This window comes from Drosophila gunungcola, chromosome 3R (assembly GCF_025200985.1).
Source record: "Drosophila gunungcola strain Sukarami chromosome 3R, Dgunungcola_SK_2, whole genome shotgun sequence".
NCBI classification, from domain to species: Eukaryota; Metazoa; Arthropoda; class Insecta; order Diptera; family Drosophilidae; genus Drosophila; species Drosophila gunungcola.
Genome location: NC_069139.1, coordinates 16,915,566 through 16,930,598, shown reverse-complemented (window position 1 = coordinate 16,930,598; position 15,033 = coordinate 16,915,566). Strand labels below are relative to the sequence as shown.

The following is a 15,033-nucleotide window of genomic DNA, read 5'->3' as shown; positions in this document are numbered from 1 at the left end:
ATAGGAACAATCGGAAAAAATATTAAAAAAAGTATACTTTTGCTGTTTCTTAATTTTTTTTTACGGTTTAAATTTCATCAAAATCGGACGACTATATCATAAAGCTCATATGGAAACAATAAAAATATAAAAAAAATGTTCTTATTAAATGTAACTTTTCCATTATTTAATTTGTAATTAATTTGACTTATTAATAATTTGACAGTTCAGAATTACGCTTTTAATTTTATTAAAATCGGAAAACGATATTATATAACTGCCATAGGAATTATTGATTAATTAAGCTACAAATCATCATAGCTTCAAAGTTTTTAGACACATACGCAAGTAAATCATATGTTTAATGTTTTCAGGAATATTTAGTTTTTGCAATAGCTGCATGGGTTTATGAACTTCGGCTTGCCGAAGTTTGCTTCCTTTCTTTTTTTATAATTTTTGAGCAACAAGTTTTAAAACGTTTTTATTGACTATGATTGATTTGGAGTAATATGCTCATTTTTACGAACTTAGACCATCCCATCATTTATATTCAATATAATGAAGTCAAGGTAAATACATTCCAAAGAACTAGTTTGTATTTAATGGAAAGCTTATAATGCTGAAAAGCATTCAGATTATCTAATCATAGTAATTAATGAAAAGGGTTCGCAAAGTAATTTAAAAGCAAGTTTACGTCAGTTACCAGTACCTCTTGAGACCTTGGCGGACATGGAAGTGCATCGCAGAAGTCTGCTGACCACAGCTCGACCATATCTGCACGTTTTTTCGATATTCGGACTTACACCTCCAACTCTGTTCTGCACCAGGACATTGCACAAGAGGCGTAGAGGCTGCTTGGTGGCAGGATACTCGTGCTTTTCATTTGCAATCCTTCTGTTGGTCATCTATGAGTGCTATGCGAACATCATCGCCTTACACCGGGATCTACACCAGTTCCACACGGAGGATTTTAGCAAAGTAATGGGAAGCACGCAGAAGATTCTTGTCGTAGCCATGACTTCATGTAACCAACTCAACATGCTGCTTAACTTTGGCCGACTTCGACATATCTATGAGGATATGGCGGAACTGGAGGATGAGATAGACAATGCTTGGAGAGATTTAAGTGGACGGAGAAACTGTTGGAGCTTACCGTTCCGATTGGCCTTTGCAGTGGGATTGTGGATGGTAGTGCTCGTAGCCCTTGTACCAAGTTTTACCCTTACGGGTCTAGGACCCTACCTCCACTGGGCCAATAAAGTATTCACCGAATTTATCCTGGTAATGCAGCAGTTTAAAGGTTTGGAATATTGCTTGTTCGTACTTCTAGGTCTACGAGCTGGTTCTCCGAGTGCGCCATATTCTCGACCAGATCTTTGTTGAACTTGAGGACTGCGATTGCAGGGATAGGATTCAGGAGCTTTGTGTGGCTCTCAAACGGAATCAGCTGATGGTTGGCCGCATATGGAAATTAGTGGGTGAGATTGCCGCATATTTCACCATCTCCATGATGGTTTTATTTGTATACAACGGGCTGACTATCCTGCACATCGTCAACTGGGCTCTCATCAAGTCTATCAATCCAAACGATTGCTGCCAGTATAGTAAGTATAAGTATAAATATTTACTATATAATGCAGATAATTTGACTTCCTTATTTATTTTTATAGTGCGAGTCGGTACTTGTTTTTTACTATTATTCACTATATATTTGTCCTGCTTTTACAGTGAGCTCTGCATCAAAGCGGTACGTATGATCAAAAATTCACATATTTAATTAATTAAATCTTTTTAAAATCTTTTAGTACAATAGCATCCCACGCATTCTTCAGCAAATGGTTTGCTTACCTGCAGCCGAAAATTATTCAATGCTAAAAATGGGTCTAAGGGAATACTCCTTGCAAATGCAACACCTTAAGCTCCAATTCAACTGCGGCGGGTTCTTCAACATCAATCTTAAGTATTTTGGAGGGGTATGACAAGAATGACCTATAAATTATAATTTTATACTCAGCTACTTTATTTTAGATGGTGGTCACTATATTGGGCTATATAATTATTTTAGTACAATTCAAAATTCCAGTTATGGAAATGAAATATCGAGAAAATATTAATATTAGCGAAATGACAACATGAATGTTGAGCTTTTTAATTACTTAAGCACCGTAACATAAAAACTTAAGCACATTTATTTTCGAACAAAATATCTACAAAAATTCATCAGCAAGATGAAATCTACATCTTGCAATAGCGACACCTGGCGACGAAACACTGAAGTGTTTAAATAAATTTTGACTTATTAAAAAAATGTATTTAAAAAAAATTTTCAAACCAACCCTAAATAATAAAGAAATGAACATTTCCTTAGCATAAAAATATGGAATTTAAAATAAGATTTTAAGCATCTGGAAAAGTAAAATACATGTAAAATACAGGTTTTGTAAAAATACACCATGAATAATTTGGAAACCTTACATACGTACAGTGATGGCCTAAACATTTGACCACTTCCGACTTTGCTTGATTGAAGACATTCGATACATGCAATAAGCAAAAACAGTTTTTGATTTAATTGAATATTTTTACGTATTTAATTTTTTTTGTAAGACAGCATCCACTCTGTTGTCAAATCGGTATCGGCCTGCCCCTGAGGGACATCCGGTTAAGTGGGCGGAGCTATCAGGTTTGACTAAAACTATACTGTTATTGTTTCACTTATTGCCATCGATCCACCGATCGACCAATTTCACCGTTCATAACCAACTAGCATATTGCTAAAAGTAAGTTTAGTCTAAGCTTTTTACATTGAACATTTCATGTTGTTACATTTTCAAAAATTGTACTCATAATTAGTTTACTGTAATTAATTAAAACTTAGTGGCTAGGGAACCTAATACCTACTGCTAAACATCTGCCCACCTAGACCCATCAGTGTTTGATTTTGTACAATTAGCTTAAGCCTAAGAGATTTTAGACTGCGGAGTTGTCAGTTGGATTACTCGCTCGTGAAATGTTCAGTTACGTTCATTTGCTTGGATTCTGTTCTATAACTTCAGTTGGTGATCACAGACTAAATAACTGGAATAAACTTTTGGAAGTTGTACACCTGTATGCGTATATTTAACTAGTAAAGAGAATAATTAACTAATTAAAACTGATCGCAAACACCAACAAACCGTCTAAACAAACCTTCAACTGGATGCCAACAGATAGATTACATATTTGCACTTGGTGTAGAACAATTCAGAGATTGCAACGTCGCCACTGGCAGTTACATTTTCAGTGATTTCAATATAAAGCTCCGATTCAGTTGATAACAATGGGTATAAAAATGATCGCATATATGCTCGGGTGTGAGAAAGGACACTGGTGGTCTTACATAGCTATCGGGGCTTACAGCTAATTAATCTACGCAGTAGTTCTGGCTAGCCAATCAAAACAGGTCCATGTTGTCGTTCATATAGCTTAACAGGTAGTACAAGTAAATAAAAAGACACACTGTAGGCAGGAGATAATTCAGCAGTAGGTTAACTATTATCCCGTCCCGTGCTTGCCGTTCTCGAACAGGCCCTTCTTGAAAAAAGACGACAGCTGGACGAGGGAGGCGCGAGTGAGGCCCGGTCCGCCGGGACCCTCGTAGATCGGGCACTGCGGAATCTTCGAACAGACGACGAACAGGCGTCGCAAATACAGCTCCAGCAGACGGCGTCGATGTTTGGCCACCGGTTCGCTGTTCGAAGCGAAGAGCTCCCGTCGCGGAAAGGGCAGTGCAGAGATCTGGGGAATTAATTTTTAATTTAATTTACTTTGTGATAAAAAAATGTTTCCTTTACCAGGTATCTTACCTTGGCCCCGTAGCAGTGCTTCATGCACAGGTGTAGCTCCCTGAAGCGACTGTATCGTCGTAGAATGTTCAGCTTGCCATCGGGCAGAGCGATGCGAACCTCGTATTCGTAGTGCGTTTGCTTGCCGGCGCCCCGCATCACAAAACTCGGGATGGTAATGAAGTGTTCGCCCTCAGCTGCAAAAGTTTAAAAATTAGTTAAAAGCAGAAAATACAAATTGGTGACGGAGAGGGATGTAGTTAATTAAATGGTCATATTAAAAATTTCATTTAACTGGAAAATTCTGGAAAATTCCAATTACGAAAATGACCAATGTTGAAACAAAAATATTCAAGGGTAAGGGTATGAATTGCCACAAAATACTTACGAAACTCGCGCATGGATGGACAGGATCTGGTCATGCTGGGCGAATAGATCTGTGAGGTGGACTCTTCCATGCTGGTGGGGCTCATCACACTAGAGCGCATGATGGAGCTAGCCAGCTCGTATTGTCGCTCCATGCCGGACCGCTCGTCGGCACAGCACTGGGCATGCGCCTCCAAGTCCTGCACCGATTGCAGCATCTCCTGCTCCATTTGTATGTAGCGTCGCTGCAGATCCTGCAGATCGGCAATGTGCTCATCCAACTGGACCTTATTCAAGTCCGTTTCCAGGTTCTTCATGATGAGTGCCTTTTGAGCAGCAATCTTTCGTCGCAGCGAGTGGAGCGGGCAATATGGACGGGTTACATCCGAGTGCCGTCCGAGTTCGCATGAGGAGCAGGAGCCGGTGTCCTCGTCGCTGGTTCGCACTCCTTGTTTATAGTTGTTGAGGTGTCCGTTTTGGAGTAGCGCCTGGTTACGAGTATCCAGGCAGACACCGCTGTCGCTCATGATGGCCTGCGAACTGGGCGTGGCACTTGGCGCCGAGCCAGAATTACCGATGCCCACGCTGCCACTTCCACTTCCACTGCTGGGACCAGCGGTGCAGGTGCGTGAGGTTTCCTCGCTGCTGCCCGAGAGGTCATCCTTGCGCGTGTCCTCTGCCTCGTCTTCTGCATCGCAGGAACAATTGCTGAGCGGCGACTGCTGGCCCTCTGTGATGGTGGGCGATGAGACGAGCGACAGGTTGGACTGGGCGGTGTGGAAGGTATCACAGGTTTCGTACGTGTCCGACTTGGACACATCGTCAGCCTCGTTTGTGCTGGTCGAGGTGGACATGGACTTGTTGCCCAACTGTAGCTTCATGTTCTGCTTCCTGGCGCGCATCGCCTGTGACTCAGCCTCGCTTTCGGCGCGTTCCAGACGCAGGCGCTCCAGCTGGGCCTGGATCTCCAGCATGGTCTCATCGACCTTGGCTATTTTTGTGGTGCTGGCGTTGAGTATTCGCTCCTTTTCGGCTATTTGTTCGTCCAATTTGCGGATTTCCTCGTTCTAAATGGTTTAAATTTAGTAATGACAACGATTCTTGCATGATAATTAATTTAACATACATTTCGGCGCACAGTGTCCTTTATAAACTGCGCTGCAAACAAATCCAAGGAATCTGACACCTGCAATAGCAGCTCATCGTTCAGAGGAGTGCCCTCTTCGATCTTCATGCCCATCTGTGAATACAGAAATTCGTTTGTCAATCATAAGTTTTTGTGAATGGTTATTATCATCTAATCCAAACTCTAGGCAAAGAAATTCTAAACAAAAAAACAAACCTCGTCCAGTTTGCCACAATCTTGCAGTTCCTGCAATTCTTTCGCTACATACTCAGAGAAATCTCGTTTCTTAGAGTCGAGCTGCGTCTGAAACGCTGAAATTTGTCTACACACAATGTCGATCTAAAACGAAAATGGAACGAACAGAAAATCGTAAGGAACATAAAGCCAAAACAAGGAAAACAATAAAACAGAACAGGCAATATAACAAGCACAATGATCAATCCATTCATATCAAAAAGAAGTAATGGTGACATGCAATCGCGTGGAACAGATCTGATGGACTCACTTGAACCTTCTCGTTGTTCTTCTCCCACAGCAGCATGTCCTTGCGAGCGATCAGCTCCTGTTCCCGGCAGTTCAAAACCTGCAATCCATCCATTTCCTGCTGCTCCAGGCGAATCAGCTCTTCGGTCAGCTTACGCACTTTGGTTTTGTATTGGTCGTGCATTTGGACGCGTTCCTAAACAATGAAAAATGTATGTTTAATATTTAAACCAACTATAACTGATGTATATAGCCATTTACCACATTGAGCTGCTTTAGGGCATTTTCGATGGTATCAAGAATTTTGCGATTCTCATCCTGCATTTCGGGATCGTCTCGCGACATGGGCCGCTGAGGATAATACTGGCGTTCTGGACGTTTGTAGGGCGATGCCCCATCCTCATCCGAGTATATGCTGCAGGCCAGCAGGTTTTCCTTGGACGAGGTGATCAGCGACAGCCGCGACATGTCTAGCTGCGAGCGACTTAAGTCCTTCCTCAGCTTTGCCGCCTCGGCGGGATTGTTAAAGCGAAAGATGTTGGTTCGGCCCAGCAGTATAATATCGCCCTGCGAGATCTGCTTGGGTTCGTCAATTAGGTGGGCGTTTACCCAGCACTGGGCCAATGGCCAGGGGTGAAGCGTGACCACACCACCCTTCAGCACAATGCTGCAGTGCTGCGCCCGTATGCCATCGCCGGCCAACTCAATGTCCTGCGCCACATCCGCATCCTCGCTGCCAATTCGCGTCTCGCCCTCCTTCAGACTGTATAGCGTCACTCCGGTGGTCACGTCGTTGTGGATGCCAATTAGATGCGGCATCTCTGAGTCAAGAACCACGCCCACGCCCGATTTGCGAAGACCCAGGCTCCTTTGCTCCTGCAAAATGGACTGGGCCACCTTCCACTTTTCCGTCCATTCCTCGGTGAGTACTTTCTCTTGTGCCTCCTTCTTTTGGAGATCGGCCAACACCTTGAGCGACGGTTGCAGGGAGTGCTAAAGGAAAACGTTAATCAATATAAAAATGTTATAATTACACAAACCTTTTAGAGACAACTACTTACAATATCGCCCGACAACATGGACTTGAGCTTGTTGATCTCCTCTCTGAGCTCCCGGATCAGTTTGACATTGGTGTCCTCGTTAACAGTCGGCTTGTTGATGATGTTCTTGGCCCGATTCGCGTACCGCAGAGTGCTGAGGGTTTCGCTGTAGTTGCAATCTGCCGGCGAAAGGGCCGCAATCATGATGGTCTTGCTGTTGCCGCCCAAGCTGTCCTTCAGCAGCCACGTGAGGATGGAGTCGCGGTACGGAATGTAGAGCACCCGCTTGCTGGCCCCATTCGGGGTGGTGGCCAGTGCGGAACTGCTGCTGTTGTGACCGCCACTCGTCTGCTCTGCCAGAGCCGAGATCACGCTACCCAGAGTCACCAGCGATTTGTTGATGTGGGCGCCCTCCTTCAAGCGCTGACCCGTTGCCCCCGTTGCATTGGCACGCTCACTGAAAGTTGCCATTAAAGAGGAATACATCAAAATGAAAACATTGCAACACAGCTCAAAAAAGCCCATTTATAATCAGGAAACTTTTTGTAACACTAAGCTAAATCTTATGAAGTTTGTATATACATAGTTGTATAAACATACCTAAGACTTGTTTTTCACAAAATATGACTAAATGCATTTTTTGCCTTATGTGATTTTACTTTTTAGAGCAGAGCTTCATGCTCCGCTTACGTTTACTTTTACGCTTACGCACCTGCCTGCCAAATCGACCAAATGGATCTTCGAGACTGTCTCGCTTGGCATGTCATTCATGAAAACCGCCTGCACAAATGTGATCGTGAAGATGGCGTGACTGCGGCTGCTCGTATCGTTCATGTTGGTGCTGGCCGTGGTGCGTTGCGCATTTCCCCGGGCAATGCATTCCTAAATGGGGTTAGGCCAAGGATTTCTTAATGTGCTCATATGCCAAAAATGCCGGTAGCTCACCTGAATCTCATCAAAGTCGGAGACGGCGTGCTGGGACAGGTTCTCCACATATGGACCCAGGCTACGATGCTCACGAACCCTTAAACCATGGCCAGTGCTTTGTGCCGCCAGCAAATCCTTGACCCTCTCATTGTAGATCTCCAGATAGCTGGCATGTGTCCTATAGCCGGTGCCCGATTCCTGGCCCACACGCATGCGTGTGAATAGTTCCTCACAGATGCGGGGTATCAGGCCAGGATTGTTGGGTGTGCCCATCATGGTGAAAGTCTTGCCGGAGCCTGTTTGTCCGTAGGCAAACACACACGCATTGTAGCCTTGAGAAAATAGAAATATCATAACCAATTTACATTATAGCCATATTTAAAACTCTTAAAATAAGTACTATTTTATATATATTAATATGGCGAAGATTGTTTATAGCGATTGGCCTCTACGTTATTTAGTTAGTGCCCAGAACCAAAGCTAAGTGATTGTTGGGCGTTTGCCACTCAAGCGCATCATGCTATTCAAAGTTAATTGCCAGTCACGAAGAGTGTGCCGCAATTGCTGAACCTCCCAAAAGTGAGGCAAACACTTCGTGACTGAGTAATGAGTATGCATCGTCACCGGTGACACATCATAAAATTAAGGTAAATCAAAATCGACCAATTTTGCCACCATGTATGGGGTTTAATAAACATATTTCGCTTAACTGCGAAATATACTCGAAACATACTCATACTTTGATATAGTCACTATATTTTTCAGTTGTTAAGGTATATAGTTTAGGTTTATTTCGCTCAATAAAACACTTATTTGTTTATGTATTTATATAAAATTCAAAAGGCTTCCTAATAATTAAAGTGGTACTTCTCTATAAGTAAATCAGAAGGTGGCTCTCAAAACAAAATGTTTTGCTTTGCTAAATATTGATATTTTCAGTTCATTGATTCATTTTATACCTGCACTTAAACTGTTATCAGTTTCAAGTGGCATTTACTGCCTTTAGAGTAGAACTACTTGCAGTGACACTTAACCTAGCAGAGATGGAAAATCGATAGGCGACTTTTTGCCAGTCAGAAAAGAAATAAACAAAAAATGTTTTTTAATAAAAAGTGATGACTCAAAGATGACCTATCTAAAACTTTGACTAGCGCCAACTAGCGCCAATTGCGACATCATCGTTGGCGCCTAGCCAGCAGCAATTAAAGCCATCGGATCCAGCGGCTTCAGCTCGAATTACACATAGTTGAGACTGGAGGACGGGCGGCTCAAACGTTTCAGCAGCTCGTTGGACAATCTCGATGGTCGACAGGTGTGAGATAAGATTTGCTTCAGCATTCGACGTCATTGGAGACCGCACAGGTGGTGGAACAACAATTACAGTCAATGCCCAAAAGCTTAAGAAAATTGGTCTGCCGTTTAGTAAGAAACACAGAAGGAAATCAGGTCATTGAAGCTAACCAAATTCAATTAATACTCATATTTGTAAAAATTTTAGATTTCATACTATTTTATTTCAACATTACCATTCCGTATAGTAATTTAAAGAATTAAACTTTTGGGTTTAATATTTAAGCATATGTATCTGTTAAATATTACTTCGTTGGTTAAGTAATTCCGTTTATATATCCAAAGAAAAAAGGTTTTAAAGTAATTTTTAGCTTTGTCCGACAATTAATAATTCTATTTTTTTTATATCCATTGTAACTGCCTAATTTTTTGTGTTGCTTTTTTTGAAACATTTAAAAACAAGTAGTTTGAAATACCTAAATTTATTTGTACTGTGCACTAGCACTCAAAACGACTTAAACTCATATACTCAGCCAGCCAGTTGGACGCCACTGCACTCAATGTTTATGGCTCGTTTTGCAGTGTCTTGGTTTATCTGCATAGCGAATTCATGTTATCTGTTTGTCATTCACATTCGTACTCGCATTCCCGCTGCCACTTTGCCAATCTTGGCTTGTCGTAATTTGATATTGAAAGCGTGCCAAAACAACGCGAAGCAAAAAACAGCTGTTCCATTTCGCTTGGCATCTTGAGTTGTGGGCGAAAGTTTTGTTTGCCTTTCTTTCTCGTCTAGCTATTGCAATGAAAAGAAAACTATTTTAAAGCTAGACGAAGTCTTAGATACCCTTAAGTAAAAAGAGATTTTTTAGTTCCGTGTTCAATTAAAATAAACAGGCAGTTAAATTGTTGAAACGAATATAAATCATCAAATCTGAGCGCTCTAAACGAATCATCCCGGTATTTCTGCCGGTTCTGAAAACCTCTGGATCGGTAGTCATCTATCCGGTAGCAGGAAATTCGCTTACTGCACCTAGTTGCATACAAACTAACATTCATTTATTAATTAGTCGCCAGCAGAGCGTTTCAAGCTGAAGCAAGTAGTGCTGCTTTTATTTTTAGAGCCGCAATGTTGTTTACAAAGCAGACATTTTGGGGAAACGAGAGGGAAAACACAATATCAAAGCCAATAAGCAGACGTACAGGGAAAATGTAAACAAAACCGTGAGTGCAAGAAAACAGAATGAAAGAAAGGTGCTCTCAGTGTGGGGCTAATGGAAAATGTACACAGAAAAAAATAAACTAAACCTAAATTTTGTTAAATATTTGTTAGTTTACAGAACGGTACCCTTTTGGATGTAGTAAAAAATGGATGTTTTCTAATAGTTATAAAAATGTTTTGCAGTTCTTTGCTTTTTCATGATTTAATATGGCCGCCCTTTCTTAGCCTAGCGCGAATTCTTTAGCTCAAACGATTTTATACAAATATTTCTTTAAAATATAACATTTTTTTTTTTAGATACTTCGGGATTCTAAAAATGTTCCCGGTGCATTTCAGATGTGGGTGACGGCCCCAAAGCGAATGCCTAGACCGACACTCGCTCAATTAGCTGGGGGTTAAAGCGTCACAATTGTGTAATCGAATGGTGTGACCCCTTGGCCCTTGGCTCACCTTCGTAGGCACAATCGACAACGTCGTTTCCGAGATCGCTGTACACCTGCTCCTGGGTGGCAAAGTGAGGATCCTCCGCGTCGAATGACCAGTAAGAGTAGTCAAAGGTGAAGTCATGATGATTGTCCCGGCCGGCATCTCGAATTGACTGCAGACGGGGCTTCAGAAGACGCGTCTTCTTGTTCTCCATCTCCATGATGAGCTGGGCGTCCATGTCAAGCTCACTGCAAAGGGAAGTACAAATGACAATTTTATTTATTTCTTGTTCATGAAAGTTGACAAAGCTATTCGCAAATAATGGGGCTCTGGCTGACAGACGTCGAGCTAGCCTATTGTTAAAGTTTTATGTAATAGAAACGTTGGATTTTTTCTCAAACACCTCTTTAGCCCGCCCGCTTCGGGCCTTTCGTGTTGGAATATAAATAGGCCGCACAGTTTGCTCATAAATATTCCTATTAACGATTTTTGCATGACCCGAACAAATGGCGAAAAGTCAGGGGGCGTTACTCGGGGAAAGCGAATGGAAATAGACGAGAAATAGACTGCCCCATGCAATCCAATTGACATGTTAGCCCTGTGATCAGGCGACGTAAAGCTGGCTACAAATTATAAAAGAAAATCCGGTTTGGATAAAATAATAAACTGAAAGACATGATTGCAACATCAAAAGGAAAAGCGGCGCAAATAAAAGAGATGAAAAAACTCGCATCTGGGCATAGAACATTCATTTAAAGATGGAACCGAACCGGTTGACTGGAGTTCATAGGGGCACCCACACGCGGGAACCGACTCCAACTGGAAAAAAACACACACAAGGCGCATCTAAATAAACAGACGATTTTTGATTGCACCCAATTCAGGGAAATTTTATTTCGGTATATCTTTATAGACTCCATCTTATAACTTTTATATACAGAGAAAAAGTCACATGATTGTTATAAGAATTTTACTGACTGTCTTTGTTAGGCACAGTTAAATAACCTGGCTATGAGAAAATGGGAGATTTAAGAGAGCAATTAGTTTTTGAAAACCATTTCAGGAAAATGTATTAAGGAAACAAAAAACTGTTAAGTGTAACTTAACCAAATTTTTTAGGCATGTAGCTAATAAGGGTAATTTTTTCACATACTGCTTAACTTAAGGCAAAAAAGTCTATAATGCTAACATAAATCTCAATCGACGTACGACAAACTGGATTTTAGACTTCTTTTTAATGGACTTTTTTCCTTTGCTCTTTTGTAAATGGAATTTTTGTCAAAAATAAGTAATTTTATTTTGCATAAAATATTCTTTACGAAACTTGGCCTTCTGAAAGTTACAGAATAAAACGTTTAGTTATGTTAATCTTAAATGTTTTTTTTTTGTTTTATGTAAAGCGAATTAAATGATTCGGTATAAAAAATATATTTAGTTCACGACTGCAGTAGTGCCTTGTCCCATTTCGAGCGACAATTTTAGGTCATTCCCCTCTTTTCCATGGGTTGGAATGATTACGCCGCTCCACTTCGCCATGCTGCACTCAAGTCGGCTCAGTGCTCATTGCGTTTGAGTGGCTTTAATTCGTTAATCTTTGGCCCGATGAAAGAGCAGACATCCAGTTGGAGATTACGGAAAAGAACGGCTATGTTTGCTGAGCTATCGCCTCATTTAACTGCCTCCTTCCTCCGGCGGAAAATTCTTTTTTGCGTTGATTCATTCCTCAATTAAACGTTTATGCGGGGCACCAACAAATTTCGCTGGTCTGACTCATGGGAGCTCACAGTGAGATATGGAACTTGTTCGGCCAGTTTCGTGCCAAAATCAAAATTAATTTGGTTTGCTTTTTTGGGTGCAGTGCATATAAACATACTTATACGTAATTATAGTAGATTTCTGCTTTTGTTTTCGCATGGAGGCTACTACGGGTAGCCAGTCTTGCATGTCCACAGAGGAGCCGTGGAAATATGTGCTAAAAATTTCCGTCCGGAGGCCAAACTAAGTGGCAAAAATATGTACAGTAAAATCTCGGAGAATGCTCTTAATATGTTTTAAAAAATAAATAAAAATAAAAATAAAAATAAAGAGATATATAAACCAATAAATAATAGAATAGTCAAAAATTTAAAAGCCCTAATATTAATGATAGCATATAGCAATTAACTTAACTTTCTTTAACAATATAAAGCCTTTAATTTAAATTAATATTATAAATCTGAGGACTAAAGGTGTCGAACACTTTAGGTTACAGTGGAACCTCTAAATAAAGTAGTGCAATTTTATATAATCATTGAGTAAAAAAGGTTCCTGTTTTTGTTTTTGCCAATAAATTCTCCTGATCTTCCTTGATTCACCGTATCGAGTGTGATCTGTTTTTATAAGTGGCTGCTTTGCATAAGTTTGAGGCAAAACGATGATGTCACAACTCGGCAGGGAGTTAGCTCTAGTTTTTTGCTATTATAATTACAGCATTTGCCGCTGATGATGTTGTTTTATTTCATGCACAATTAACACACGGCAGGCCGTAAACTCAAAGCCCAGATAGCTTGTTTGTATAGGCTATATCGAACCCCGAGATGAATGACATCATTACCGGGAGATATATCTTTCTTTGTCTGGCAGTTCTGCCAACTTCTCTGTGCGTTTGTCTTTCTTTCGCCTGCTTTTGTTTCGATTCAGCTTTTCGCGCAAGTAACTGTGCCAAAAGCAATGACCGCTCCGCCTGATTTACAAGATAAAGACACAAAAACATAGCAACAAACACAGTTAACGATCGTAGACGAGGTTGGTAAAAAACCAACTACGTTTAATGTGGTTTTAAGTAGTCACATTCGTCTTGACCCTCTACTTAGTACTTTTTATGTTTTAATTTCGAGGGGTTTTCTTTGTGCCGAATTTTGTTAACCGAAAGCGTGGATTTTCCAGAGATCCGTTTTCATTCTTTAGGGCCAGTCAAATGCGCAACAGATTCCCAAAGTTCATTGGGGGGCGTTACACATTTTATCCACCTTATCACGAGGTCTGCACAAACATTCTCTTACTTGTAATTGAGGTCATAATAATAGCACAGTAAAAAATTGTTTGGATTCAAGTGTAATTAACATGTACTGACTAACGAATAAAGTAAATATTTATAAAGTTACTCAAATGGAAGTACTTTTGTCAAACCATATAAAATGACTTTGTGATAGACTTTGTTTCAGTGCTTTTTTGAATAATGGATTCTCTTGCAACGAAGGTCAGGGTATGACTTATTTAAGGGATAGGTTTATCTTAAACTGCTTTGTTTTCAACCTTGATTTAATATACAATTAAACTGTTAATTTATAATTGTGGTATTATTTTGACCGCAGCTGTATCTATAAATAGTTATAGAGTATCTGGGCTTACCGGGAGTTGAAGGGGCGAACCCTGACGGCGACCTTGAGTGACGACATTTCGGTGGCTCTCCGGGATTCTTGTACTCCTTTATTTGGATGGTGGGTGGTGGTGCGGAATGGTGGGCGTTTTCACCACGTACAGTAAACCAAATAAAAGAATGGAACCAAAAAGCAGGTTTGTTGTTGCTTCTTGCTTAACCACTTGCCACGTAATTTGATTTTTTTTGTTGGGGCAATTTCAGGGGATAAAAATGGGGAATATGGAAGATATGGGGGTGTCACTTGAAACAATTCACTCTGTTGCGTTTTTCCCCGTTCTGTTTGCTGCTGTTTGCTCTGCTTTTTAGTTTGTTTTTCTCTTCGTCTTCTTGTACACCGTTATTTCAATCGATTGCCACCTCCTGTCCGCAAAATCAGCAAACTTTGCGAACTTTTCGCGCCGCCACAAACAACTGCACATACTACCACCAATAAAAACAATAATAATTGTGCGCAATTCGACATTAATTCACTTGCACAACATCGCTGGCATTTTTCGGAGCTGCTCATCGCAACTGCGATTTTTCGCTTTGATTTTGCACTTGGCCATATGTATTCATGAATATTCACTTGGCACGGATCATTAAACGCACTTCGCCGCAGCGCAATAAGTTATTAAAAAAGAAGAGAGGCTGAATGTTTAATTATTATTTTTTTGTTTAATCTTTTTTCTTAGCAAGCGCGACGCGACGTTGTGTTGTTGTTCATTGCTAGGGATGGACAAAAATCGATGCCAATATCGATATGATCGATGCTTTTTAAGAAGTCGGTAATATCGATGTTTAGCGGGGCGTCATCGATGTTTTTCTATCTCTACTCTGCTCTTTCTCTGAAGCAGCGCTGCCCAATGTTAACTCATCGATTTCCCAATGTTAACTCGTCGATTTTTGGTAAAAACTCGATTAAACTTTAATAACTGCGGAGTATGTCTTTG

The 15,033-nt window shown here is 40.8% G+C and overlaps 2 protein-coding genes across 3 annotated transcripts; one reads left to right on the top strand and one right to left on the bottom strand.

Annotated features, from left to right (window-relative positions):
- The first annotated feature begins 663 nt into the window (after positions 1-663).
- Positions 664-2,419, top strand: LOC128252935 (putative gustatory receptor 98d). Its single transcript, XM_052981169.1, is given in 5 exon segments — positions 664-1,308; positions 1,310-1,583; positions 1,650-1,726; positions 1,785-1,952; positions 2,008-2,419. Coding segments are annotated over 5 exon segments (1,227 nt in total). The 5' UTR covers positions 664-708; the 3' UTR covers positions 2,116-2,419.
- A 166-nt stretch (positions 2,420-2,585) lies between these two features.
- LOC128252922 (kinesin-like protein Klp98A) lies at positions 2,586-14,832 on the bottom strand. Of its 2 annotated transcripts, XM_052981148.1 has the most exons (12): positions 14,071-14,832; positions 10,705-10,928; positions 7,764-8,077; positions 7,531-7,700; positions 6,840-7,275; positions 6,040-6,771; positions 5,801-5,974; positions 5,512-5,634; positions 5,296-5,409; positions 4,192-5,236; positions 3,825-4,000; positions 2,586-3,756 (listed from the first exon to the last, which is right to left on the bottom strand). In XM_052981148.1, exons 1-12 carry the CDS (start codon positions 14,115-14,117, stop codon positions 3,514-3,516), a joined length of 3,798 nt encoding a protein of 1,265 aa, XP_052837108.1. In that variant the 5' UTR covers positions 14,118-14,832; the 3' UTR covers positions 2,586-3,513. The 2 variants fall into 2 exon arrangements, with proteins under 2 accessions (XP_052837108.1, XP_052837117.1); XM_052981157.1 differs by lacking the exon at positions 5,512-5,634.
- Positions 14,833-15,033: the final 201 nt, after the last annotated feature.

Coding starts and splice junctions, on each gene's coding strand:
- LOC128252922 (XM_052981148.1), bottom strand. CDS start 14,117: ATGTCGTCACTCAAGGTCGCCGTCAGGGTTCGCCCCTTCAACTCCCG. Junction 7,701..7,763: donor CCGACTTTGATGAGATTCAG/GTGAGCTACCGG, acceptor AACCCCATTTAG/GAATGCATTGCCCGGGGAAA. Junction 5,410..5,511: donor ATTGTGGCAAACTGGACGAG/GTTTGTTTTTTT, acceptor CTGTATTCACAG/ATGGGCATGAAGATCGAAGA.